The sequence below is a fragment of the Diadema antillarum genome, unplaced genomic scaffold, assembly GCF_040938485.1.
Source record: "Diadema antillarum isolate AM-2024a unplaced genomic scaffold, OU_Dant_1.0 seq00000740_RagTag, whole genome shotgun sequence".
NCBI lineage: Eukaryota > Metazoa > Echinodermata > Echinoidea > Diadematoida > Diadematidae > Diadema > Diadema antillarum.
In genome coordinates this window covers 2075089-2102105 of record NW_027271638.1, presented here as the reverse complement: position 1 = coordinate 2102105, position 27017 = coordinate 2075089, and the positions used below count along the sequence as shown (strand labels likewise).

At 39.3% G+C, this 27017-nt stretch overlaps 1 protein-coding gene across 1 annotated transcript in view; it reads left to right on the top strand.

Annotated features, from left to right (window-relative positions):
- The window catches only part of LOC139738386 (equilibrative nucleobase transporter 1-like), a 44212-nt gene extending 26655 nt beyond the window's left edge, over window positions 1-17557 (top strand). Inside the window, exons 5-12 of the mRNA XM_071649021.1 lie at window positions 1610-1777; window positions 3476-3521; window positions 3654-3746; window positions 7295-7501; window positions 9685-9804; window positions 11739-11928; window positions 13496-13619; window positions 14904-17557. Coding sequence (XP_071505122.1) covers window positions 1610-1777; window positions 3476-3521; window positions 3654-3746; window positions 7295-7501; window positions 9685-9804; window positions 11739-11928; window positions 13496-13619; window positions 14904-15059 — 1104 coding nt within the window. The 3' untranslated portion in view covers window positions 15060-17557. The remainder of the gene's footprint in view (window positions 1-1609; window positions 1778-3475; window positions 3522-3653; window positions 3747-7294; window positions 7502-9684; window positions 9805-11738; window positions 11929-13495; window positions 13620-14903) is intronic.
- The last annotated feature ends 9460 nt before the right edge of the window (window positions 17558-27017 follow it).

Sequence of the window (27017 nt, the reverse complement as noted above, 5' to 3'; positions counted from 1 at the left end):
AAAAAAGAGTTGCCTGCGAAGTGCTGCCGCTAAGGGCCTCCTACTGGCATTCTGCATGGACCTCTCCGGGCATCCCCGCGACTCACCCGGAAAAAGTTTTGGTCATGCTCAAAACTTGGCTGCGGTTAAATCGGACTTGTGTGAGCACCTCCGGGCAATTTCAGGCGAGATACGCGCTAGGTACTGTCAGGTGCGGACCAACTGCGGAGAGCTCCAGGTAGCAAATTTGTTTCCCCGCAAGTCAAGCCGCAAAACTTCCCCAGATACGGTATGACAAGGCCTTGAGCATGCTCAAAACTTATTCCGAGTGAATCGTTGGGGTTGGCTCGCAGAGGTACACGCAGAACACCAGTAGGAGACCCTTACCGGCAGGCAACTCCAACGCAGGTACTTCTCAGTACCCATAAGCCGCTCGTAACAGAAAACAGATCAGTTTCAAAGCTCTCCCGCAAGTCACACGGAATGCATGCAAGTAGAAGCTAAGTAGCACATGTCTAGTAGGTAAGAAACAAGTGCGAAAATTTCAAACATTCTTGTTCGCCCGCGGAAAATCTTCTACGTGCTGGAAACTACCTCCTTGCCACAAGCCCGCGTAGCTTGCCCGGAAAGGTGTGACACGGCCTTTAAGGGAATGATTTAGGATATGGGAGATAGAAGAGTAAGTAGAGGGAATGATATTAGAGGGAATGGTAGAGAGAATGATAGGAAATGTGAGATAGAATGGTAGAGGGAATGATAAAGGGAATGGTGGCAAGAATGGTAGAGACAATGGTAGAAGGAATAGTACTTATAAGGAAACTGTCTCCCAAATCAACAGATGTTATTATTGTTGTGAGTACAGGGAGTTTTATTTTGTTGTTGCTGTTGTGTAGCTTCATATTTCTGACTTCATGGGACCACCCAAAAATTGAATTTTCCCCAAGGGTGCCAGAGACAGCCGCGTTTCCCATGCTATTTTGATCGTAGGTGCCACTTGGCAGACAAATCAGAGTGGCAATGTCTCCCGTCTGCTCCACCTGTCTTTAAAATGGAAGATGGTGGCCTTTAAAAGTCTGCCTTTTCACAGGAATCCGTTCATGGTAGTGCCCTTTAATCTATTGCAGACGAAAGGCACACCATACTGAACCTGGCATCGCATTGTTTCTGTAGTGGTATATCAATATCTTTCTTGGCATAGAGTCAACGCATGTACCCATTGTTTCGTTCAAAGGGAATCATCAAGCTCATCATGCCGATTTCTAAATATCTGAGTACAGCATTTATTTGCTTTTCCTGCACTAATATTTACTCATTTTAAACATACTTGGAACAAACAAAGGAAAAAGAAAAAGCAAAGTAGAGTTGGTTATCATTCCTTTTTGTACTGCAGTTGCTGTGGTCAACTTTTATGGCTGATATAAAAGAATCAAAGCACTATATTGTTACAATCAGATTCACAGGTTTTTTGATACAGACTAACTTGAATGAAGTAAGCAGCAGGTTAGGTATGAGGATATTCAGGCTGTCAGATGAGCATCCACACCCCCAGAACCCCTCCTCCCCCCCCCCCCCCCCCCCCCTCCTAACTGATTGTCTTATTTTCCCCATCTTCGTCTTCTCGGATGCACAGTTGAGCTACGAGGCCGGTCTTCCGATGTCCACCGCCTTCTTTGTGATGGCCGGGGGAACGCTCTTCTTCAACATCAACACGTTCATCCTGCTCTCCAAGCGTGTCCCCTGGCCCCTCCCACCAGGCTATACCCAGGTGCAGTGCTGTGGAGGGCAGCAGAAAGAAAAGGTTGGTATACGCCCAGTTTGATTCTATATCTACAATATATGAGAAGCCGATATCCCTCTTTGTTTTGAAGTCTAATTTATTTTGTTTGAACTGCTATAATCTTGTCTTTTAGTTATTCTTGTTTCAAGAATTCCAGGATTTTCTTCTTTTTCACTTTGTGCATTATATTCCCCTTGCCCTTGTGTAACCCTAGATCTACCTCATACTTTTCTTTTCTTTCTTTCTTGTTTTAATTCTCCTCCTTCATTCGCTTTCTCATTTTGTTCTTGTTATCACTCCTGTTCCAGCTGTAGGGTCTTGCTTTTCCATTCTTTTCTTTCTTGTCATCTACCACCTTGTTGATCTTAAGGATTTTTCATCCCACCTCAAGACTCTGACATCTCATGAAATATCTTGACAAAGTATCAATGCAGCCAGAGTGAACTTTTATGCAATGTTAAAGGTACAGTTTACCATTAGGAGCAGTGATTTTATAAATGTTTGAGTTATCACATTTGATGCACATGTGCAGGTCAGTTGTATCACAAAACATCCTACCATATAAAACTTTTGCGATAAACCCTAAAATACAAGGAGATATCTGTATTTTTCTCACTAAGCCATAACTGTAGACGGTTTAGTTTCGAAAAACTTTTATTATAACTATTGTTCACATTTTGTATATTTAACAGTACTTAGCATTGATTATCCTGATTAAATTTTTTTTGTTGGTTGTTTCTATCCCTAAACCCATATTTATACCCCCGCCAAACGAAGTTTGAAGGGGGTATATAGGAATCAGCGGACGGTCGGGCGGTCGGTCCGTTGCAAATCTTGCGTCGCGAACTACTTCCTCAGTTTTCAACCGATTCCCATAAAACTTGGCACAGATGTGTGCCTTGGGTTGTAGATGTGCAAGACGTATTTTTTGACAGTACCCAAAAGTACGTTGCCATGGTAACGGCATATTATGGGCAAAAATGGGTACAAATCTTGCGTCGCGAACTCCTCCCACAGTTTTTGATCAATTTTTATGAAATTAGGTACAGATGTTCATCTGAATATGTTAATGTGCAAGACACATATTTCCGCAGTGGCAAAAAGTGCGTTGCCATGGTAATGGCATGTTATTGGTAAAATATAGGGCAAAATGCTTCATGGCAAAACTGCTTCATCAGTGTTCTTCCAATTCTCATGGAATTCATATTGAATGTTTGTCTTAGGATATAGGTCAGCATGACACATTTCTTGACAGTGACAAAAAGTATGTTGCCATGGTAACAGCTCACATATTATGAGCCAAAATGATGGAAAATTTTGTGTTGCAAACTACTTCCTCAGTTTTTGCCCAATTTCCATGAAACTTGGTACAGATGTGTGCCTTTGGTTGTAGATGTGCAAGACGCATTTTTCGACAGTACCCGAAAGTATGTTGCCTTGGTAACGGCATATTAATGGCAGAAGATCAAGGAAAGATCTTGCGGATTTAACTACTTCCTCAGTTTTTTGACCAAAGCTTATGAAATGTTGTTTTGACCAAAGCTTATGAAATGTTGTTTGGTGGGGGTATAACCATTACAGCGACATTTCTAGTTTAAAACTATTTTTAATGTAAGCATTAAAGCTGTTTTTTTATTCATCTGCAAATGGTTACCCTGTAACTGTTGTCATTTCAACACCATTTTCCCCCTACTTGATGTTTCTGCTCTGTCCACAAAGGATGAAGTTGCAAACCAGGAGGAGCTGGACATGAAGCTCGCCCACAGCGGCGAGAACGGGACACTGGCTGAGAACGGGATGATGGCGGAGAACGGGACGATGGCGGGGAACGGGACGCTGGCGGAGAACGGGACCCTGGAGAAGAACGGGACCCTGGCCGGGAACGGAACACTGGCAGAGAACGGGACACTAGCAGAGAAGGAGCACCTGAACGGAGGGGGCGCCCATCGCAAAGGGTCCCAGAGGAAGTCCTCTGAGGCACAACCAAATGGCGGTGAGTCCCATGGGGGAGTTGTTGGTGGGCCTTCTGTTGATATTTATTCCAATGTCACTGTGGACAACTGCAGAGACACCTGTCAACTTGACAAGTTTATGGTCTTGGTCACGCTCAAAATAGAAATACCACTCATAGTATCAACTTGGTCATCACCTTGTCCGTAGTGGTCACCTATTTACAAAAGCCACCTGTATTTGTTTTTTCCCTCGAGTGGCTGTGATACTCAGGGCCACTCTATGGTGTTACCCTTTTTTGCCCAGCATTCACTACACCCTAAACCGCTATTGTACAGAACTCAGCTTCATCCATTCTGATATAGTTACCATTTTGAGTTTGCATTTTTTCCTGATTGTTCTTTGTTTTGTCTGTCAGTGATATAATGTGAAAAGTTATGAAAAGTTATGAACATATTATTCTATAAATTTTCATGATAGTTCCAGTGTGATATAAAAAGGGCCAAATGATCAAGTGTTGTGGTGATCTACATCCAGGATTTTTGTTTTTGTTTTGTTTTCGTACATGCTAATCGTTCTGTGGCAGTAGTGACCCTTTTATGGCCTTGGACAAGGATTGCCCTCTTCGAGTGCTTCTAATTCATTGGTTTTGGCCTTATTTGGTGTCCTGACATTCACAAGACCCGGATGAATCAGTCTAGGAAAGGAAGGTTTTAAACTGCTTTTAGTTTGTAAAAAATTTCCGAAAAGGAATACGTGTTGAGGCTAATTGTCATTGCTTATGGCTAATAACACCCCAGAAATGCATTCATAAGTAGGAGTCTAGGGATCTTGGACACAACGGTGTAATCAGCACTGCATGACTTTGCATGTTGATCATACCTGGTATGATTTATTACACACACAGGGGAAGGAAATGAATAAAAGGAAACACCTTGCGTTTGTATAAAATGTGTCACATAACCAACCTAAATCATCGGTTGTCCTTGATGCAGCACAAACAAGACAATGAATTATAGTAACTGTGGGGAAAGTTTAGTCAGTGAATAATGTGTTGAGGATAGAAACAATCTTGTTGAGAAGTTTTTGTTTGTTGTACATCCAAAATGAGTTTGCATTTAACTGATAGATGTCTTGAAAGCATCTTAAAACAAAAAATGACAAAGAATCAAGGGGAAATAACCCAAAAAGTGGTGCACTTTTAATGCTGTGAGTAGTTTATGCAAAAATGCTCTCCAGATGAACAACTGTTGAAGGCTGCAAGTCAGCATTTTCATTATGAACAGCATTTGAACCAAAGTGGAAACAATGAGAAGCTCTGTTGAAAGTGAAATGTCCTTTTACTTCCTGTAGAAATCACAAGGTGCTCATATTGATTTTGGAAATGAAAAAAAAAAAAAATTGGCAAGGAATCAAGAGCATTTTAAAGGAATGTCTTTGCAGCACAGAGGCAGATGTATCGAGTATGGTCCTCTAGATTCCAAAATTGTTATAAATCACAAAACTGGAATAGGAACTTACATCATGCGACGTTTCGCCATATAACAATCAGCTTCTTCTGGTGTCCTTCCAGTTGAAGAATGATCCTTATATGTGTTAAGTCGGTAAAGTTCCCGTTCCAGTTTTGTGATTTATAACAATTTTGGAGTGACACTTCGACTGGATGAATGATAATCTACATCAGTTTGTCCTCTAGGATAGAGTATTCGAAAGAGAATGTAAAACTTGTGCCACATCTTTGAGGCTGATTTCCATGGTTACGAGAACAAAACTGTGCCATGATAGGACTTACATAGGCTGAGGAGGAGGCCGTGGTTTATCATTTACGTAAGTAGAGACGCATCACTCTAGCTTTTATTACAGGGTCTTGTAGAAATGTCTACGGAATTGCATCCAGCCTCTTAGGGTGTGATTGATTAATGTAGGCAGGCAAAGGTTGCAGGAGAACAATGCCTAGAGGGTTGTTTTGAAGTTTGAGTCGCCAGGTCAGACAGAGAGGAAAATGTGAAATCTTGTATTTCATGTTCATGTTTCATAAGTAGAACAAAGCACACAGAGGAATTCCAGTGAGCAGATGCTTGTCGAAAGCCTGTTTGAGGGTTAAAGGTCAATTGCAAGTGTGTGTGTGGGGGGGGGGGGGGAAGGATGATAGCTATGGGGTAATTAAGGATCCTTAGTTTGGGGATTTTTGGGGTCAGATCAAAGGGTAGGGAACCAGTTTTGTTTGGGATTTGATGGGAGGATAATCAGAGAGTGGGATAGAGGATTGGGGGGGGGGGCAGGTTTGTGGAATGATGTTCTAAGGCTTAGTGCCACTACTTGAAGTCTTGTTTGTGTCAAACTAAGTTGATTCTTTCTTTCACGCTCTCCCTCTCTCATTCTTTCTCCCTTTCTCTCATTCCACCCAACCCATCCTCTCCTCCATCTCTCCCTCACTCTCCTCCCTCCGCTCCCTCTCCTCCTCCCGGCTCCTGCCCTTCTCTCCCATCCCTCTCTTCTTTGTCTCTCTCATTCTCATTTGCTTCTCCCTGTATCTCTTTACCCTCTCCCTCTCTGTCACTCTCCGTCCATCTCACCCTCCCCTCCCCTCCCCCTTCATCCCTCCCTCTCTCTGACACTCAACTCCATCCCCCACCCATCCTCTCCCTTCCCTCTTTCCCATCTGTCTCTTCTTTGCTTCTCTCTCCTCTCTTGCCCCTATCTGTATCTCTTTCCCTTCCCTCTCTCTTCATCCAATCTCTCTCCCTTTCCCCCTCCCTGCTTTCACTATACCCTCTTCCCCTGCTCACCCATCCCCTCCCATTTATCTCTTTCTAACTCCACTCCCCTTCCCTCAATCTCGTCATCTCCCTTCCCTCTCTCCCATCCCTCTCTTCTGTGTCTCCTTCTTGTTCTCTTTTGCTTCTCTCTATATCTCTCTTCCTTCTCCTCCTATCTCTCTGCCCTTCCACCTCTCCTTTACTCCACTGCCTCCTACTCACTTATCCCCTCCCCTTCATCTCTCCCCCTCTCTTTTAATACTCCACTCCCTCCCCCTCGATCCCATCCTCTCCCTCCCCTCTCCTATCCCTCTCTCCTATGTCTCCCTTCTTGTTCTCTCTTGCTTCTCTTTGTATAATTCTCCCTGCTCTCTGTCCTCCCCCTTTACCTCTTCCCCTTCTCCTTCTCTCTCTTTCACTCCACTCCCCCCCCACCCATCCCCTCCCCTTCTTCTTTCCCTCCCTTTTTTTCTCACTCCACTCCCTCCTCCTCCTGTCCACTATCATCTCTCCCTCTCATCCCACTCTTCTGTGCCTCCTTTCTCTCTTGATTCTCCTAATCTCTCTACCCCTCCCTTCTCTCTCCTACTCCTCCCCCCACTTCAATGTCTCTATACAGTGGACTCCAGTTATTACAAAGTCCTCTATACTGCCAGTTTTCTTTCGTTGTATTTCGTCATAATCAAACAAATGAACAATAAAAAAAAGAACAGATAATGTTATGGTCTGAATTTTACTTCACTGTAACCAGAATTTCATTATAACCGTGTTTGTTATAACGGAAGTGCATTCTAATACCCCTACACATCGTATATGTTTCTCCAAGTAGGGATGAAGAGGAGAAAGTCCCGGGTGATCCAGGCCGAGGCTGAGGCCTTCAAGAAGCAGGACTTTCCCACCATCCGCTCCTGTCTCTGCTCCCTCATGTTCTGGCTCCTCGTGGCGTGGATCTCCATCCTCCAGCTGCGCCTCATCTTCATGATCGGCACCCTCAACCCCTGGCTCAACCAACTCAGCAACAACGACAAGGACGTAGGTGAGTGGAGGAGGAGATGGAGGAGGAGGAGGAGGCTCTTGCACTTGTACCTACGCAGAATTGTATGCACAGGACTATGCCTAGAACAACACCATTTATATTTAGTTCCTAGAAATTGCAGCATTTTATTTGCAATAATGACGATGGAAATTTGAGATACTATTCACAAAGAGTGCTGTAATACTTCCAAGCAGACACGTGGGTGCTGTGGTGCAACTGAAGCTACATATTACCAGTGAAAGCTGTGGCATTAACAATAGTTGGTCATAAGTATACTTTTCTTCTTCTTCGTCTTCTTCTTCTTCTGGTTAAGTCTGCTTCCTTTTAAAGGATGTATGTAATCATGTATGGTTTCCTTTTAGACTGTAATGAATCAGTCAAGACTTCACTTTGCAATCACCTTGGGATTGTACATTTTGTCTGTGCGTAACCATTTAGCAGTTGTGTGGTTGTGATTGTGTTTATATCATACTCTCTGGAGACTACTCTGATTTAATGCTGATGTGAATTTATAACAGCAAGAAGGATCTTAGTACATATGTACTAGGCCATATGGATATTTCCTATTGCCAATTACAAGTGTGTGAAGCCACAAGGTAGATGATTTGGTCTTATTAACGTAGGGTGTCCGTAATGTATATGTGAAATCTTGTATGGCGTAGGCCTACAGATATTTGCATAGCACATATTGATATTTCTTATCACCTTTATGAAGGAATGAGGTAGTTCATATTTTCCTACTCTAGAGCATCCTTTAAAAATACATGAAATCTTGTATGATGCATGGATATTGGCACAGTCTTTGTGGCCATCTATGACAAATGATCCACCATTGAAATGCAAGTGATATTATGTCCTGATATCAAGAAGTACGTAAGAATTGCTCAAAGTGAGTAAAGTGCTGAAACATTCTGAAAGTTCTTCATAAACTTTGAGTATAGCCATGCTCCGGTGCATGCTTGTTGTTGTTTTTTTCCCCAATGATCGAGAAGAAAAAAATAGAGGACATAAAAAATGATGCATCACACAATGGAACAGAGGTCAAAGGAATGTCAGTGAATTGGGCGAGAGCCAAGGAAGGAGGATTCTTCCTCATGTGAGGCCGACCCTGGTATCATGATTTAAAAACATCAATCACGCGCACCAGACAGGCCAAGGGAAGATGAGCAGACAATGCATGCATGGCCTCAGAGTCACATTTTCACTCCCATGTTTTACAATATAGGTTCCTATATAGCACTCTTACAGCGAGCAAACATGTATCAAAGTACATCACAGAAATATGATATCAAGCATATGTTTTGTCTGCACTACCATTATCTGTAACAGGTATAGTTTACTAATAAAAGAGAAGTGACTGGCAGAAATCGGATCATATCCCTTCCAAACAAGGTTTAACCCGTTGAGGACGGACTGATTTTGCTGCAACACACATTTCCCATAGACACCTGCCCGAGTATACTTGGGACTCATCCTTAACGGGTTAATGATGTTACTTTGCTCTCGAGGTAGAAGTGGACAAAGTCTGTTGCATAACCCTTGTGGAGTGAACTGCATCCTCACATTTCAAGTCATGTGAATTCCTCGTGCTCTTACTTTGATTTGTATAATTGTTGTTTGTTTGTTTTGTTTGTTTTGTTTGTTTCTGCCCTTCATTTTACCAAGTACTGCCAAAGAAACCACATTTAAAAAAAAAGATTGTGAATCAAATAATACAGGAGCTTTTAAGCATTTACAATGTACGATTGAACTTGTGGCACATTTGATTCTCTTAGGAGAGACCATACGATTCTTTCAGTCTCGTGACAATACGTATTCATAGGCCATGTGATTAGGATTTTGGGAAGGTGGTCCCGAGAGGTTTTAATGTGTACATACAAAATATGATGATGATAATAATAATTGACAGTGCTTATATAGTGCATAAAACATGGTGATATGTCCTTATGCTCTCAAAAAATGGAAAGAATATACAAAAACATACAATTCCAATTACAGTGATGGTACTGAATATGTCTGTTGTTGTTGCCCACTGAGCTGTGGCCAGGCATCCACTTATTTTGTATTTTAAAAAAAACATCAAAGATTTCAAGTAATTTTTGCCTAGTCCCATGCTTGTCATTCTGTGTGAGTAATATTCACTGGAGTCCTCGACTTGTTATCCCCCACCTTCCATCCGGCAGTGAGTCACTACACCAACATCTTCTCCATCATCCAATTCTGTGGCTTCGTCGTAGCTCCGTTGGGAGGACTCCTCCTGGATCGCAACAAGATGACCCGGGGATGGTGTGTAAAGAAAAATGGTGAGTGATTTCTTACATTTTGGGGGTTCCTTCTTTCCTTACCATTCCAACGTTGTCTGTTTTGTCAGTCTGTTTGTCAGTCGGGACTTATGCAACAATCTTAGGAGTATCTGTAATGAGTGTTCAGTGGAATAGTTCATTAAGTCAACTTCAGTCTGGAAACAAAGACTAGCAATGGCATTGAGATGACCTTGAATGCACACAACAAGTAATGATGAGCTACACTTTGTAGTATATGTGTGTATATAAAATTTGTGTATACATCATGTGCTGCACATTAATGTTACACCTTCATTGTCTTGGACACATACAAGGACACACAAAGAGGCCAGATGAAGATGATGGCTGTTGTATCTTCACACCTAAGTTAGTTTGTGGAAGAAAACTTCATCAGTTTCTTGCATTTTTAATGCCTTTGAGTTGAAGAACCTGTGAAGGAGGCAAAGAGTTTTCACTGTAAGTGTAGTTGTGGTCGATCGCAAGAATTCCAAGCAGACAAATGTTTTTACGGGAATGTCGCAATGAATAGCTCCTGCCAAGGCTTCTGCTTCTGAAGGTTAAGAGAATGATTAGTTACACACAAGTGTATGTTTGAGTACTGGCTAATCAAAGGAATATCACATTGCATCAGTATTGCACACAGTGAGAAAGTTATAGGCATAAGTCTACACGTACCAGTATCTCAGTATCTGTAAAGAAAGCAGTGTTGAAGCATTATAGTGTTTCAGTTACGTGTTAATGTTTTGCAGTTGTTGTGTTTGCTTTTGAAATTCCAGTTTTCACGGAATGTAACACCGAACGAGTACCAAGGTAACAGAGTGTACGAGGAGTACAACAGAAAGAGTGACAGAATAGAAGGAATTACATACATGCATTGTTACCAGATGGAACGAAGGATAGGGAAAGAAACAGAGAGAGAGAGAGAGAGAGGAAGGTGTTTCTGATTGCGATCCCTAATAAAGTACATTGCGACATTCCCGTAAAAACATTTGTCTGCTTGGAATTCTTGCGATCGACCACAACTACACTTACAGTATCCATTGGAAGATCATTTAACTGGTACAAAGCTAAAGTATAACTGGGCTTTACAGCATGGTATCCCGACAAATTCCTGTCCGAATTTGATCGAAAGTGACACAAGGCTGAAGTATGTAGGCTTTCTTTTGTTTTGTTTTGTTTTTTTTTTGCTGTTACTCTCCATGAATAAGATTGTATTCTTGATCACTATTATTATGTACACAAGGTTAAGGAGGAGGAAGTAGCATGGGATTTGAACCCACGTCACCTACTGTAATACCGGGTGGTGGCATTGCCACTGAGCTGAAGCCAGTTCATGACAGTGATGCAATGATATTTGATCAAATACCCAATACCTCACCAAAGGCTCTCTCTTTGTTAAATTCTGACCTATAGACCAATCAGTACTGTTCTAACTTCCATTCACAAAGAGTTTAGATTATCAAGCAAATATTATCAAGCAAAGTAAAAATGAAGTGAAAACATAGTTCTCGTATACCTGCAGAACTGTCCATTTTTCATCTAAAATGTACACATATGCAAAAGAAATGTGCGAAATAATGCTGTAATATCACAATTTCAGTTGGGTTACCAGAAAAAAAAAATGTGATAATTAGCCAAAAAAGGTTTGCCGGAAGTATGATAGTCTAAGAACAAAGCTCATTGTAGTTGCTACATAATGTTTTATAATAGATTATCGATAATAACACATCATCCTGGTGAATTGCATCAGCCAGGTAAGTTTCTTTGTAGGCCCTGTATATGTATTGCAAGCCCTTTATATGTATTGCAAGCAAATTCCAAATGATGGAAGATGAATCTTGAACCCGTCTGAGAACTATGTTTTGGTTTTAAAACTACAAATATTACCTCACTCAATCCATGTTTATCAATGTTATGCCCTTTTTACGCTAAAGTCGACAAGCGCAGTCCGTACGCCGACCTGCAGGACGCCATCATGCCGCTGTCCCTGACTACGATCCTCTTCACCGTCTTCTCCGTCTGCATCGTTATCCCGAAGCTGGAGCTTCAGTACCTGACCTTTCTGATTCAGGTGGTCATCCGGTCATTTCTCTACGGCCTCTCGGTGGCAGTCATCCCCATCATGTAAGTTGCGGCAACGTGGTGTGGTGTGGTGTCTCAGTGGATGACCATAGAGCAGCGTATTGTTGTCCCTGGGGTGACTAGACCTCGTATCTCAATTGGCATACATATTCAAAAACCTCCTAACTCAATTTTGATAATCAAAATTACTGATATGAGTTTTAACCATTGCTATTATTGATGTAATCCAAAATAATGTTTCAGCATTATTTGATGTGAACCTTGATGTTATTTTGCAAAAAAAATGTTGCAGAAATGAAAAAGGTCTTTAGCTCTTCTGAAATTAAAGATTTTGAGATTTGTTGTCTTGTCTACTCAAGTCTACTGTGCCTTTTTAATGTACAGTTGAACCTCTCTTATCCGGCCTCCCTTTATCCGGATCTCTCTATTATACGGACGCAATCTCGCCGTGATTTTTTTTTTTTTTTTAAATAATTACTGGAGGAAAGGGGAATTCCCAACTCCTTGAGAACTCCTACACAAACACACATGAATTACATATTACGTCCAACATGATTAACATACATTACATCAAATTTCCTTCCAAATTGCATACCTTCAGACATTTTAACATCCCCAAACATCCCCAAATCATCGCAAGAACATGGACAGATTATGAGCTCGAGTCCTCTCATATCGCATTGCCACATATAGGTCCATACACAGCCGTCGATATGACTAGATAGACATGCATTGTTTCGAGTCATTGGCTGAGCAGCGAATGATATTGAACACTCAAAAATTGTTCACACACAGTACACACACAAAGAGAGAGAGAGGGAGAGAGAGTGTGGGGAAGAGAGCAACCCAATCGAAATGCGCTGTCACTTTTTACCTTGGGCGCGGTAGGGTATTTGGTAATGTAGCTGTCTGTTACTGAGTGTAACAATGAAAAGATTGCAGTATACACATTACTACATGTGGTACTACAATGGGCTACATCAGTACATGTGTATGTATATGTACATGTATAAAGCATTGAGTCTCCCGTATCCGGCCAAATCCCTTATCCGGATGAGCCCCGGTCCCGACTTGTCCGGATACGAGAGGTTCAACTGTAAAAGATTCACACATCTGTTCCCCCCCCCCCCCCCCCCCCCATAAAAGAAAGAAAATCTTGCCTCTCCAGAAGACGATTTTTCCATTTCCTTTCACATGACACAAACATTTTGAAAAAAACAAAACAAAAGCAAAACAGGCTTCTCTCTTTCTACTCTCCCTTTGTCACATGACACGGTTTAATTTTTCCTAACACTCCGCGGAGATGTGCATGCAGTGAGTTCTATGATAAAACTGGTTTACCTTATTTCAAACTTCTTGCAGACCTTAAATGCAGAAAGTTGCTCCTGACAACATGGCAACAATTAATGCCCGCAAACTTGGATACCCAAGTATTGAAGTATGATAGGAGCCGACTGATAGATTAGCTCATCACTATTAAAGACCTCAGGTAAATGACCATGAAGATGAAGGCAGTGGTAATCCATCCATCGTGATAAGTAGGCTTGAAGTGATTTCGGTCATGTACATATGTAAAAGTCCTTTTTCAAATCTTCCCGTGCCCTGACAGGTTTCCCCAGGAGTTCTTTGGCACCCTGTTTGGGGTCATGGGGTCGTTTGCCGGCATCTTTGGCCTCCTCCAGTACCCCATCTTCAGCATTCTGCAGAATGTGCTGCACGGCGATCCATTCATTGTGAGTATCGGTGGCCCACAGACCACCTGTTCCTGATGTTATAAACAGGGCTGAATAAACAGAACACATATTAACAATTTTTATATCTTACCTTGCGTAAAACATCTGTTTTTCAACATGACTCTCGTGTTGGAACAAAAAAGAAAAACAAGAACATACTTTTATCTCCCCCTCCCCCATAAAGAATGTTATGACTTGTGTAGGTTAATGTCTCATGTCACAATTGACCCTGTGATAATTCTTCTATCTTTTTATGAGAAAGAGAAGAATAATCTACTGTATACATTGAATATTTCGCGAGGTTGTTATTTTCTTGACTTTCGCAAGTCAAGTGCTATTCGTGGAATTAAAGACACGCGAAAATATTGACTCTGATCGCGATGTGGATGTGACATATGCATTTTATCATTTCTCTGTTCAGTACAGGACTCCACGATCGCGAATTTAACCACTCGCAAAATCATCGGGAATTCTCGATTTGTGAAAATTTAGACTCGCAAAATATATGACATATATATATGCAGTAATTTGTTCACTTTGGCAATTCCTCTGAACACCCCCTCCCCCCTTCCCACACATTTTTTTGTACTTCCTACTAAATAGGCAAAACATTATGACAGTGATGATGCAGACCTTTGCCAAGATAAATGCTATTTCTGTGTCTGAGCCTATCTTTCATGTAACTAAAAGGAAATAATTTTTAAAAAAGGGAAAAACCTTGTCACCAGAGATTGTTTTGGTACTGCATAACTGATCATTAGACCTTGTATTAAAATATACAGGGCCAACATGTTATTTTTCTCTGAGATCGGAATCAGTTGATGGCCACATGTAATGAGGCAAAATCATAATTGCAGCTGGAACGACTGCCAAAGTTGGCTTGATTTTTTTTTTGTTACACCAATATACTGTTGGTGATATGGCATTGCATATGTGCAATGTAGAGCCTAAACTCTCATTTGTTGACCCTAAAAGGGATGGTATGATTTTGGTTGAGATTGGGGATTCAAGTTTTAACTTTTTGTGAGATAATTAGAAACAACTCCTATGAAATATTAGAGGGCATACAATATTCTAAGAGGAATCAAAAGTTTGCTTGATGAAAATTGGTTTGGAAATTGCTGAGATATCCTAAAATAAAGCAAAAAAGTGGTCCTAATAAAAGGAGGGGTCCCACATTTGTTAGGACCTCCTAGAGTTTGTTGAATGTTGTATATGCTGGCCACCTCGTATCATGTCATCATTATCTTTTTTTTCCAAAAAATCTTCCTTTCCTTCGTCCAGCTCAACATTTGCTTCATTGTATTCAACTTGCTGACGCTGAGTCTTCCCATCTACATCTTCATCTTTGCGAGGCGCAAGGAGCGCAACCTAAAGGAGGTGAGGGAGGAGGGCCCACATGTCGAGGCCAGCTTCGTCGCAATGAGCATGAAGACGTAGGAGGTCAAGAGGTTGAGTCCCTCAGGCCTAGACCAGAGGAAGGAACCTCGTTGATCACAGATGGCATTAACAACTTTAAAATTACAACGAAGAAGCAAAATCCATGTTTGAGGAACATCTGTCGCAGCGGTTTGGAGTTTCATTGGACCTTGGTGACAGCAACTTGTCAAAAAAAAAGTGTCAGCTTGCTTCCGTGTGCGATGTGGTCTTTCTCAGAACTGTGCAGATGGATAAGATGCGGGGAGTGTACAGGAAAATATGTGCAGCCTTTTTGTTAGCGAGCGCAAGACATCTTTCTTTTGAATGGTAAAAAGTTTGGACTAGTATACCTCGCAGATGTTGATGGCATTGTTCGTAATTTCATGTGGAATTACCAACAGCTTAGTGATATTTTAAACGCGGAAACCTTGCAAATGCCCCTTTCATACCTGCCAACTTTTCAAATTTTGGAGGAAAATTTCTATTTTTTCAGGAATGATATAGCCATGTCGATCGGTGTGTTCCTATGCATATCACCATCTGTTAATAGCGAAGCGTGGGAAATAGATGACAAGTCCTATTTCCACAAAGTTACACTTCCATTTGTTCCTATTTATGGGGCTGCAGAGTAGGCAGGTACGCCCTTTCGATAATGACCGACTTTCTTGGAGCCATATCCATCCAGATATGCTGTATTTGAAAGTTGGCTAAGAAAAATCTTTAGAAAAAACAGAAACAGTATATTTTGCTGTACATGTATTTGTGCACCTGGGTTGGAGATAAAATGCCGGGAAAGCAAGTATGAATATATAACAATGAAAATTGTCATGATGAAGTTTGATTACTTCCTTGACAATTCTCTCTCTTTCTCGTATTTCTCATTTGTTTTACTGCTTTCACTTTGCTAGCACTTTTGCTGGCAAGTCACTTACTAATGGACAGTTTGATTGGAGACAAGATTGTCCATCTTGATGACCGTCCAGTTGATGGCTGCCCGCTTGACCAGTGACATTTTGCCTGGCAGGTGGACTGTACATCTATTGACAAAATCTTTGTGTGTTGTCTTTTTTGAGAGATAGATTCTCTCCTCTTTAAAAGTGAGCCCAAGTGATGGTTTTAAAAGACTTGTCTTTTGAAGTTGTATTCATTCATGTTTATACGATAACCCTAGAATAGAAAGGTGTAGCGTTTAGGAGGATTTTATGTACTAACATAATGTCATGTGGAATGATTCATTGTATAAAGGGTGAATCAATTATTCTGTTTAATCAGATTTTGTGTAGGGGGGAAACTTTATGTAATTGTTAGGAGAAACAATATTTTTAGACAGAGACGATATTTTCATATCTCAAGCTTACTGTGATAATCTTTGTTCCTGTATCACTTCCATTCATATTTCATTTTGATAGTATCTGCTCTAGAGAAAAACCTTGCATTGGATTTGTATGTGACTGTATGCAGGTTATCATTCAGAAGAGACAGTTTTCATCTGTTTAATATGAAAGATTTTGAGCAGGTGAAGTGTTTTGGACAAACTTCTGTTCATCTGAGGTGACATGATGCTAAAAAAAACAACTTCCCTTCAAGAAATGTAACCACTGGAAGACGATTGAGAAATTTGGGGAAGTTTTTTTAGTGTTTAACTTCTTGTACTCGAGTCATCCAGTAAATTTTTTCTTGTGTGTGTTCTTTTAATCTCACCATATGTCAATACTCTGTTAGTGAGAGTACAAATTCATGCCAACAAAACACAGTAAGCAAGACAGTTGATGGCATCATAGAGCACAAAATGTGCAGAAATGTCCACAACACAAAATATTCCATCCTTACAATAATTGGCTTGTTACAGTTTGCATGAACAACACAAGCAGGGCACACTAGTGTGTGCATTTCTGCTGTGGCTGACCTTTGCCCTAAGAAAACATAGCATCCTTGGTATTTGAATTTCTTCAGACATCAGTACAGAGACCTAAAATCTCACCCTCTCAGGATATTCTCCTCAAAAGTACCATTACCGTCTTACATGGTGTCGTAAGTGGTAATTTGACAAGAGTCAAATGCATCAGTACTTATTTGGGTCATGAACTGTCAAACTATGGCCCGCTGGGGCCTCTGTGAGGACTTTGTAGTGTGACAGCAACTGCTTGCTGTTAGGCTTTTGTGACGGGGGATGTTGCGTTCTCTACTGTAGATCACTTGCACTCAAGATATTTTCTGGCTGTCCTTGTAAATGGAGCTGAAAAAAAGACCACAGCTAACATCATTTGTCACACGATTCCACATGTTTGTAACTGTGCATATGATCACCCCAACTGTGTTGCGTTCAACACGTGCAGTTATATAGATATTCTCTAGCTGTCCATGTTAAATTGGGCTGAATACAAGACTATTGCTAACATCAATTGTCTCACAGTACATGTTATGTAATAACTTTGTATATGACTTTCCTATCTGTGTTGTGTTAAACACTTGTAGTGAAGATATTCCTGGCTATCCATGGTGAATCGGGCTGAAAACAAAACTATTGCCAACATCAATTATCTCATAAGTTCCACATGTTTGTAACTATCCATGTGTCGGTCAACACTTACAGTGAAGATATTCCCCGGCTGTCCGTGGTGAATGGGGCTGAAAACAAGACTATCGCCAACATCAATTCTCTCGCAGTTCTGCAGTTCCACATGGCATATGCCATACTTTTTATATGACCTCCTTATCCATAGAAAAAAACAAACAAACAAAAGGTTCTGTTTCTTAAGTTGTTATGTCGTAGTGACTGGTCACATATTTTGTAGAATTCTTTTTAGCGGTGTACAGTGTGCATGATCTTTGTGAATCAGCAATTGTGTTAGTTCAAAAACACTTCTGTACTGTCTGTAACCTGTTTAGGATGGACTGATTTTGCTACAACATGCATTTTCCATAGACACTCTCCCAAGTATACTCGGGACTAGTCTTCAACGGGTTAATGCTTGCCCTTACATTAGTGGTAAGCAAGGTAAAATCGTGGTATTTCATTGGTTACTATTTCTCTCTTCATACACAAGTCTTACAAGGTATGGTGGTGAGAGGCTCTTTTCCCATGCTGACTAACCATATTCATCATTACCCTTTCCCCATGTGCTACAAGTCTTGCAATAGGATTGGTTAGAATGTAGTAACAAGACACTTGATGAAATTTAGAGTTTATTTGTCCAAGAGATACTTGTAGTTACAATCGAGATATAAAGTACTTTTGGCATTTGATAGTACTCTTTAGGCAGATGCAATCAGAACGGACTGCCGAATTCTAAGTGAGCTCGAGGAATGCTCTTGGCGTAGGAGCGTACATGTATAATTACTGTTAAACGAGGAATGTTCGCGTGCATTTTAATTTCGCGAATTTCGTGAGCGGCAAGATTTGCGAAATTTAAATGGACGCGAAAGTTCGTGTCAACACCATGTGCATTGAATGACAGTGGCAGTTCGCGAAAATTTCATGCCGCAAAAGAGACCGTCAGCTCCAATTCGCGAAAAATTCATGCCGCGAATATATCATGTTTTAAAGTATGCTGTATGGATTGTGCAGCTGCAAATATTTCTACTTTGCACTTGGCCCATCGAAATGCAATGATGAGACAAAAGATTAATATTTTGGTGATTTGAATGTAAATTCCATCTTCTTCTGTAATAATGCCTCAGAAGAAAGTTACATCCAGGGGGGCATTTCATGAAGCGTTTTGGTCGGATATTTTTCTGACAAACTGGTACAAGCTACTAAAATATTTGCCTCTGATTGGCTGAGAGCAAATTTGTCCGACAACTTTGTCGGACAAAATGCTTCATTGAATGCCCCCCAGATCATTTCTTGATTGATAATTTGTCCCATCATCTGTTTTAGTATTGATTATGAATTGTTTACCATTCTCACTTTGTGAATTCTTACAAGTGAGAGAGAGAAAAAAAAATGGAAGATGCATTTAAGAGATTAAGATGGAAACATTTTTTGACAATCTCTTGTCACTTTCTAAGGGCTTCCGACATATTTTCAAACCAGGGTTGGTATTCACAATGTAAGATAGAAAAAAAAAAAGTTGTTGGAGTTGTTGGAAACAACTCAAAACATACTTGAGTTACTCTGTTTTTTATGCGATATTTAGCTTCACCATATTACCATATTTGGAAGTTTTTAACTTTCTTATTTAAAGTATAGTTATGTGTATCCCTCTAAGCTATTCTGTAATATAAGATTATCAGTCAAAGAGGAATTATTCCCAGCCTGAGATATTGTTGAATTTTATTATTTTTGTCTTTGATATATAGCTATGATGCTTCATATCATAATTGTAGACAAGGTATAGCATAGTTATACAGTATATATGTAAACATGTCTGCTCATTTTGCACATTGTACTTGTATCATTTTGAAGTTCTTTCTCCTGTTTGTTTGTTTGTTGTTTTTTCATGGCACTAATCAAATTTATTGCTGCGAGCATGCTTTCTGAGATGTGTAGGAACTCATACAGGATCACGCTAGACCAGTTAGAGTACCTGATATTGAATCACAAAATGCTGCCTTAAATAGGCTGTGGCTGTGTGTTTGGACACGGTCTGCATTTAATACCCAAGTGGGCCCAGAGATTGCCTGTATATTCCCTTTGATGCTATGTTGGTAATGCAGTGTGAAACCTCACATTCCTAATTGATTCATCAGTTTACTAGCATACAAATTTATTACTTAGTGCAGCAACATATTATTCACAAGACTGACTTGCTTTCTTTTCTTTCTTTCTTTTTCATGAGGTGTAAATGTTGATTCTCATGTCAATATTTCTGTTCATTTATTTTTATGTACAAAGTGGTTCTGAAGTAATGGTTCACCCAGCTTTCTCAATGGTAGCCTCCAGCATTCCACGATGGCACAGCGATTTGATGCAGTCCACCCTCTATGCGTCATGTATCTCTATGGTTGGACATTCCATGCTGAACATTCCATGCTGAAGCAAGGATCTTGCATATGAATAGTGTTCTTATTCGAAGGTACAGAACTGTACATGCCTATATGTGTGCATCAGATCAGATAACATCATTAGCTTGGACAGTTGGTTCTTGTCACTCATATTAAGGTTAGAGTTCGGTATGTTTTGAGGTGTCAAACGATCATCAGCTCATGAGGAGATCATCGTCAACGACAACAAAGAAGAGGGAAAGAAACCCAGAAAAATTGTTTTTGCTCATACTATGGTCTTAATCCTTTCCTTCCAGTCTTCCCATATCATTACAGTGCAGAGATGATGATCTACTATGATCAGCAGGGATTATGATATATTTGCTGAAAATTTATCCAACTGCCATACATGTATCTCCTTTTGAGGAGTATCACTCAAATGCTCAGATAGAAGCTGATACCAGTGACCTGAGACGTACATCATTTCTTTCCCTCTCTTGCCCATTGCAGAAAATTTTTGCATTACAGACATAAACAAGGTTTATAACTCATACATGTATAAGTGCGATGCAATTGTAAGAGGTCTAACAAAGAGAATAAATCATTATAAATTTGCGGTATTATGACCCTTTCTGGCTGATAGTACTTTACTGCCCATGAAGGAGACAGTAAGTGTTCAGAGGATCAGACTTTGGTGCAAAAGTCACTGCAACCATCATTACTTTCTTGTTTTTCAGATTCCTTCTTGTTTGATAATGATCTCCATCATTTTTTTTTCCTGTTAGTTCAAAAAGATTTCTCTTGGTAGCGTAGTTAATATGTGGTTTCAGCCCTGCTATGTACAAACAATGAATAAATCAAAATTATATAATGTAGGAATTGTTTTTGCGGGGAGAGTGCGCATTAATAAATTGGTTTGTGCTTTTCTTGGTGTCGTATTGTTTGGTTGTAGCTCTCCACAATGAAGATGGCATTAATCAGTTTGTATTGTATCTTATGGTATTATGTGCCCTCTTATGTGTGTAGAACTCCATTGTAAAGGCTCTGTATTACAAAAAAAAAAAAGATACTCAGAGCAAAGCAATGACAGATCTGGTGTTAAAGTTCAACAGATATGCACATGTGTATCTGCATATTGAAAGTGTACGAAAGTCTTCAGGCAATTATTACAATCTGTGTGCATTAATAATCAGGGCCCTGTTTTATGAAGAGTTAAAATTGATTAGAAAGTGGATTTCTATCATAAATCTATGGCAGCCTGTGTGTTAAGGAAATTTAAAATCGATTATATCTTTTGATAAAACAGGGCCCAGGCCTGAGTTTGAATTCTACCATCATTGGATGATCTTTTATGAAGTGATAGCATTGTGGCTGTTATGAGGCAGTATTTACCGTTAGATGAAAATATCATAGGTCTTGCTGCGAATTCTTCCAATTTTTTCCCCAGTACGAATTCCACTTTCTTACAGATCATGTAAACCTGTGTAATTGACACTGGTATATCACAGTTGCTCTATATTTGTTTGCTCTTGGCATCATTCGTACACAATGTGATGGCTTGGATTTATTCTTTTGTTCATTTTGAAATGAATGTCATTGTATGGTGGTTGAATTTGTGGCATATTTTTTCTTTAAAAAAAAAAAAAAAAAAATCAAAATTTGAGGTGTCATCATATTTTTCCTGTAAATGTTTAAGTGGCACACAGGGTTAACTCACAGTTGCCAAAAGTGATAAAACTTAAGTATGCAGGTCTTATGCTCCATGCATAAAGCAAAGTTGTGATCCAATATCTTCCTTTATATGTATGTGACAGTTATTCTATTCTGTAGAAGCAGCGTGTAGTGTGGAATAACAAGTGTCTATGCATGAGTTGGAGGGTATATGCTTTAAGCTCCATTTGTTTTTGTGTTGTTTTTTCCTTTGGTTTATTAATGCTTGTGTAGATGGCACATTTTTGTTGTTGTAGAGCAAAGACATTGGCTAAGGTGTGGCCTGTAGCTTTTGTATTCTTTTCTTGTGTATAATTTCATTTGCATTATTAAGTAGATTTTGTTATACATCAGTCTTGGATTATCACTCTACCTATCTATCAGTTTATTCATCTATCTGTCTGTAAATCTCCATGTATCAGCTACTTTAACGAATGGCGATCAGCGCAATCACCGTGTGATGTTATGTGTCTATTCTGATGAGTCAGATACGTGCAATTCATGTATTAAAGGATAATTTAGCCCAAAGAAATGGTTGTTCAAGTGACTCCAAGTCTAACTTTGATATCAACCAGACATCTGTAAAAAATAAGTAAAGGTAATCATACACTGAACATATGCAAAAACAAAACCAAAAAAGAAAAATCAGGAAAAAATATTAAGGAGGATTACAATTAGTGTATGTTAGTCTGTCATTTACCTCACTGTCTTGGGAATATATAATATGGTAGCCATCTTTGATCAATGTTACGAAGTTGGTTTAGGCAATTTAATGCTCATTTTTCTACTCAAAATGACCCATGTGTGAAATTGCATTATTTGCTATGAGGTAATGACTTTACCTCTCCATCAGTATGTGTGATAATGCAAGGTTCAGGATGTGATTCGAGCAGAACCAAAGTAAACAGTGTTTTCTTTGGAGAAAAAGCTGTACAAGTGACAGTTCGTGTACTGAAAACCAATGAGGAGTACTACAGGAGAGACCTTGTACAATTTGTAGGCTCTGTCTAAAATGTGTGGGGATTTCACGATCTTATTGTAAGATAGAGGTTAAGTATATGACTATTTGCACAGACCCATAGACATGGTGTCAGCTGAAACATGAATATTCATTTAGATGAAGTATGAATATTCATGAGGGCGATGCAGGTCGTCTAGAATCACATTAATATCTGTTGCTCAAATTTGATATCTCACACCAAATATGGGCGACTGCTATTATAACAAAATCCTCAGGACCAGCAGTTGTTTTTTGTTACATTGAAATGTTGTAATAAAGTACATAAAGTTATATACATGTAGGTAATAATTTTGAGACCTCAAATTTTACTTCGTCCAGACAAAATTTTGTTATGACTGTGTTGGTTATAACAGGAGCGCACTGTAACTCAAATTATGGGAATGAATTTTTCTGTAATCAAGTGAGTTTTGTTTAACTGAAGTCTTTGCATTCCACACATGTGCATTTATATTCATTTTGATTCAAATGTACTTTTTTAGAGATTTTGCTGTGTACAGTAACCCTGTCAGTCTATTTGATTCAGTGTGTAGAGAGGAACTAGTACATGTCTTTGCTCTGAGGCATGTGCTGTACCAACTGACATAGACATGATTTAGTCTGTTTTTTCCCTCACTTGTTTGCAATGAAATGGGAAAAAAAGGGTTGCATAGGCAGTACCCATTTGAAAGGTGGAGGATGGGACAGTGGCAGTCTTTGAAGTAAGCCCTATACAATTGGACATTTTTTTTAATTCTAATTTTTTTTTTTTGCAAGTGGTAAACCCACTCTTGTGTTACTTTCTGGAATATTTTGAAATTACACAAACAGAGTAAAGTAAAAATTTCATGGAACACCTGACAAAAAAAGAATGAATAAAATAAAAGCGACTCTTAAATTTTGCATAAGTTTCACATATTTTACCTGAACGCAGATACTGGTCCCAGTGGTATTCGGACATGAAGTGATGATTTTAATTCCTCACTAGTTTCTGGGGTATGAGCTTGCCAAGCCTTCACTAAATTTCATCTTCATTTCTGACATGAATCAAAGATGAAAAAAACATATGTATCATCCTTATCAAATTGTTCTAGAATACTGTAAAAGTGGATATTTTTGCGCGAATAATTTTTCGCGCTTGGCCGGGTAAGAAGAGTTTCGCGTGTTTTTAAATCCGCGGAATCAAGACGTCACGCACAGGACTGTATGGCAAGCAAAAATATTAGCGTGCTTTTTTTTTCGCGCTAGTTTCTGGTTGCGCGAAATGCGCGAAAATTTCAACACCGCAAAAATTTCCACTTTTACAGTAGCAGTTGCTTATGTGTGATTTCATCCTCCTTTCTGTTTATGTCAGATTTTAATGAAACTATCACTTTACTGTTTCATTTTACTCTTCTTGAACACAGAGTAGAATTTCCCTGTTACTGTTTACACTTTAGCATTAGTTCTCTGATGTACATTGATAGTTTTATGATTATGAAGGAGTACATTAGTATAAAAGTCATTATTTTGACTCCTGTGAATTGTGATTTTCCAGCTATTGAGCGATATCCATTGAGGTGCTCTTCAGTTGCAGCTGATGTGAAGTACTTCTATGAAATGTAATTGGTGCTTGCTACAATCTGCAAAGTTTGTGAATAATCCTTTCGTTATGTGAACGAATGACAGTACGTTGTAACTTTCTGTCGGCCGCAGCCTAAAATGTTGGCGTGATGCCGTGTATATTTAACAGTGCATGCTTATCCCTTGGAAGAGGTAATTTCAGTTTAGCAAACTTGCGGTAAGAAAGTTGACTCACTGGTGACCGATAACCAAGGAAAAAGGTGAAAAACAAGCAAAAAAAAAACCCCAGAAATTAATGAAATGTGCATTCTGGGCACTTGATACTAGAACAGACTAGACCTTGGTAAACCAAGTTTCCAGTTGCAGAAAGTACTTGAATATGCTACCACTTTTTGAGCAATTGTTTTGGTAAATCTATAAGAAAGACTGCCTCATTCTATTGTGTCGTGTAAAATTGAAAATGATGAAACAAATGTACATTTTATCTATTGGCTGCCATATCATGACTGATGAAGTGACATAAGAAACAGAAACAAAGGCAAAGATGAATTGAGTATGCCAATTATATTTTGCTTTTCATATTTTGCTTTTCATATTTTGCTTTTCATATTTTGCTTTTCATATTTTGCTTTTCATGAGGTTTCTTTTTTCCCCTTCCTTGTGGATTGTACATTCTCTATATCAATTAGAATTAGAATGAAAGTTATGAACTGACTTTGTAAATTTACCAAATTGTCTATTTTTATGTCAACTTTAAAAGCAGCTGCAAGTACAGTGTACATGTGGAGATGATCATAGCTGATCATGCAGCTACTTGCTTAATTTGTTAATATTTTTTTTTCCATGTGTTGGAAAATTAAAAGCCATGCCTTGTAGAATATCAAACATGTGTGTGCATGCGTCCTATAGTTAGTTTGTTTGCTTTTGTCTTTATATCATATCATATCATATCATATCATATCATATCATATATATATATATATATATATATATATATATATATATATATATATATATATATATATATATATATATAGATATAGATATAGATATATGATATATATAACACACTCTGTATATTAGATATATATAACACACTCTGTATATTAATTCTATGTGCTTGCTGGAAATCACACCAATCTTCTCTTCTGAGGGACATAAATGACTTGGTGAAATTTTGCCTTTTTGGTTTCCAAATTGGCATGTTTTGCACACTTTAACAGCCCTTTCAATCTCCATGCCACTCAACACCATCATATATACACAAGAAGAGTAAATCAGACAATATCAGAGTTGGAAGTTCAAGTTATACCCTTGCCAATATAGACTTATATCTTCTTTTTTCATTTATTTATACTCATAATACACTGTAGCAAAAAATGGAGACATGGTCTTGAAAAGGTTAAAGCTTCATATCAACACTGAAATATTTCTGCCCATGGCAGAAATACACATATACTTCCAATAATGTACTCTTAAGCTTTGCATGTTTGGGTGCTACTCATAAATAGATGTGGTACATAGGTTAAAATATGTGTGTCTTGTAGTTATTTCAGATGCCACTATAGCTGTCCTTCTATAAATAATGACTATTTAATTCGGAGGGTAGCATTTTTGAGCAATGTTAAAATTTTCCTTACAGTTCATGTACCGAACTGAATCCTATTTTGCATTATTGGTACCACTGCGTCTCTCTCACAAAGAGTATTGACAAAGGAAAGTGGCAATAACTGCACTTGCAGCATCAACAACTCACAACACTTGCAACTTATTGATAGCTTACTGAGTGCTACCACACTGAACCGGCACTCGTTGCAGGTTGACGAGAGTCACACACTTTACTTCATGAAACGAGCCCCCGAATTTTCCCCCTCCGTATACAGGGATGATTTTGTAGAAACTGCCACCATGCATTGGGTAATAAATCAAAATGCCTGCATTAATCTATTACCTTAACGACATCAGACAGGGTCTACAAAGGGCATATTATTGTCACACCTTTTTCACAACACACATGAGAAGAGTCAATGTCACAATACATTACAAGGCAAATATGCAGTAAGTTTCAGGATTTTATACCATTTCATACAAAAATAGCCAGAAAAGATATCTTTTTTTTTGGGAGGGGGGGGGGGGGGGGAGCAAAAACAACTAGATGAATTTGCACACATTCACACATTTCCTGGGTTGTGCATGCTTTTCATTCATGGAGCTACAAAACACTAGCTCTGCACACTCTGATGAAGATTTGCTTCCCTAAGACAATATCTATGAGAGGCATCGCCCTCCTGTCAGACGCGAGTCAAAGAACAAACAGCTCAGCACACAATTAGGATAAGCACTGAACAGATATATATATGCCCAGTACTACGTTACAAACACAGTACATTTCCTAGGCCTACAATTGCACATATTGCTCCAAACTCCTACAGCGACGTAATGTAATGACAGATGCAAACCAGCAGAAGCCCCAAAAAGGAAACATTTGTGGCGTCCAAGCCCAAAATGTTGTGCAGTCGAATACATCAAAAGTGGTCGTCAAAGCTTCACAACACGTGAAACTTGTCATTGGGGGAAAATCACACTTTGGACCTTCCTGAATTCTATGAGATTTTACCAACAGTGTGCAATACCCCACCACAATTTTATTTCTTCCTTTCTGGAGCAGTGAGAGAGTATAGAATGAGAGAAAAAATACCAATATCCCTTATCAGAGGTAAAAGTATTTAAAAGGAAGAGAAGCAGATGAAGAAAGAGGAAAGACAGAGAGAAGAAGAGCACAA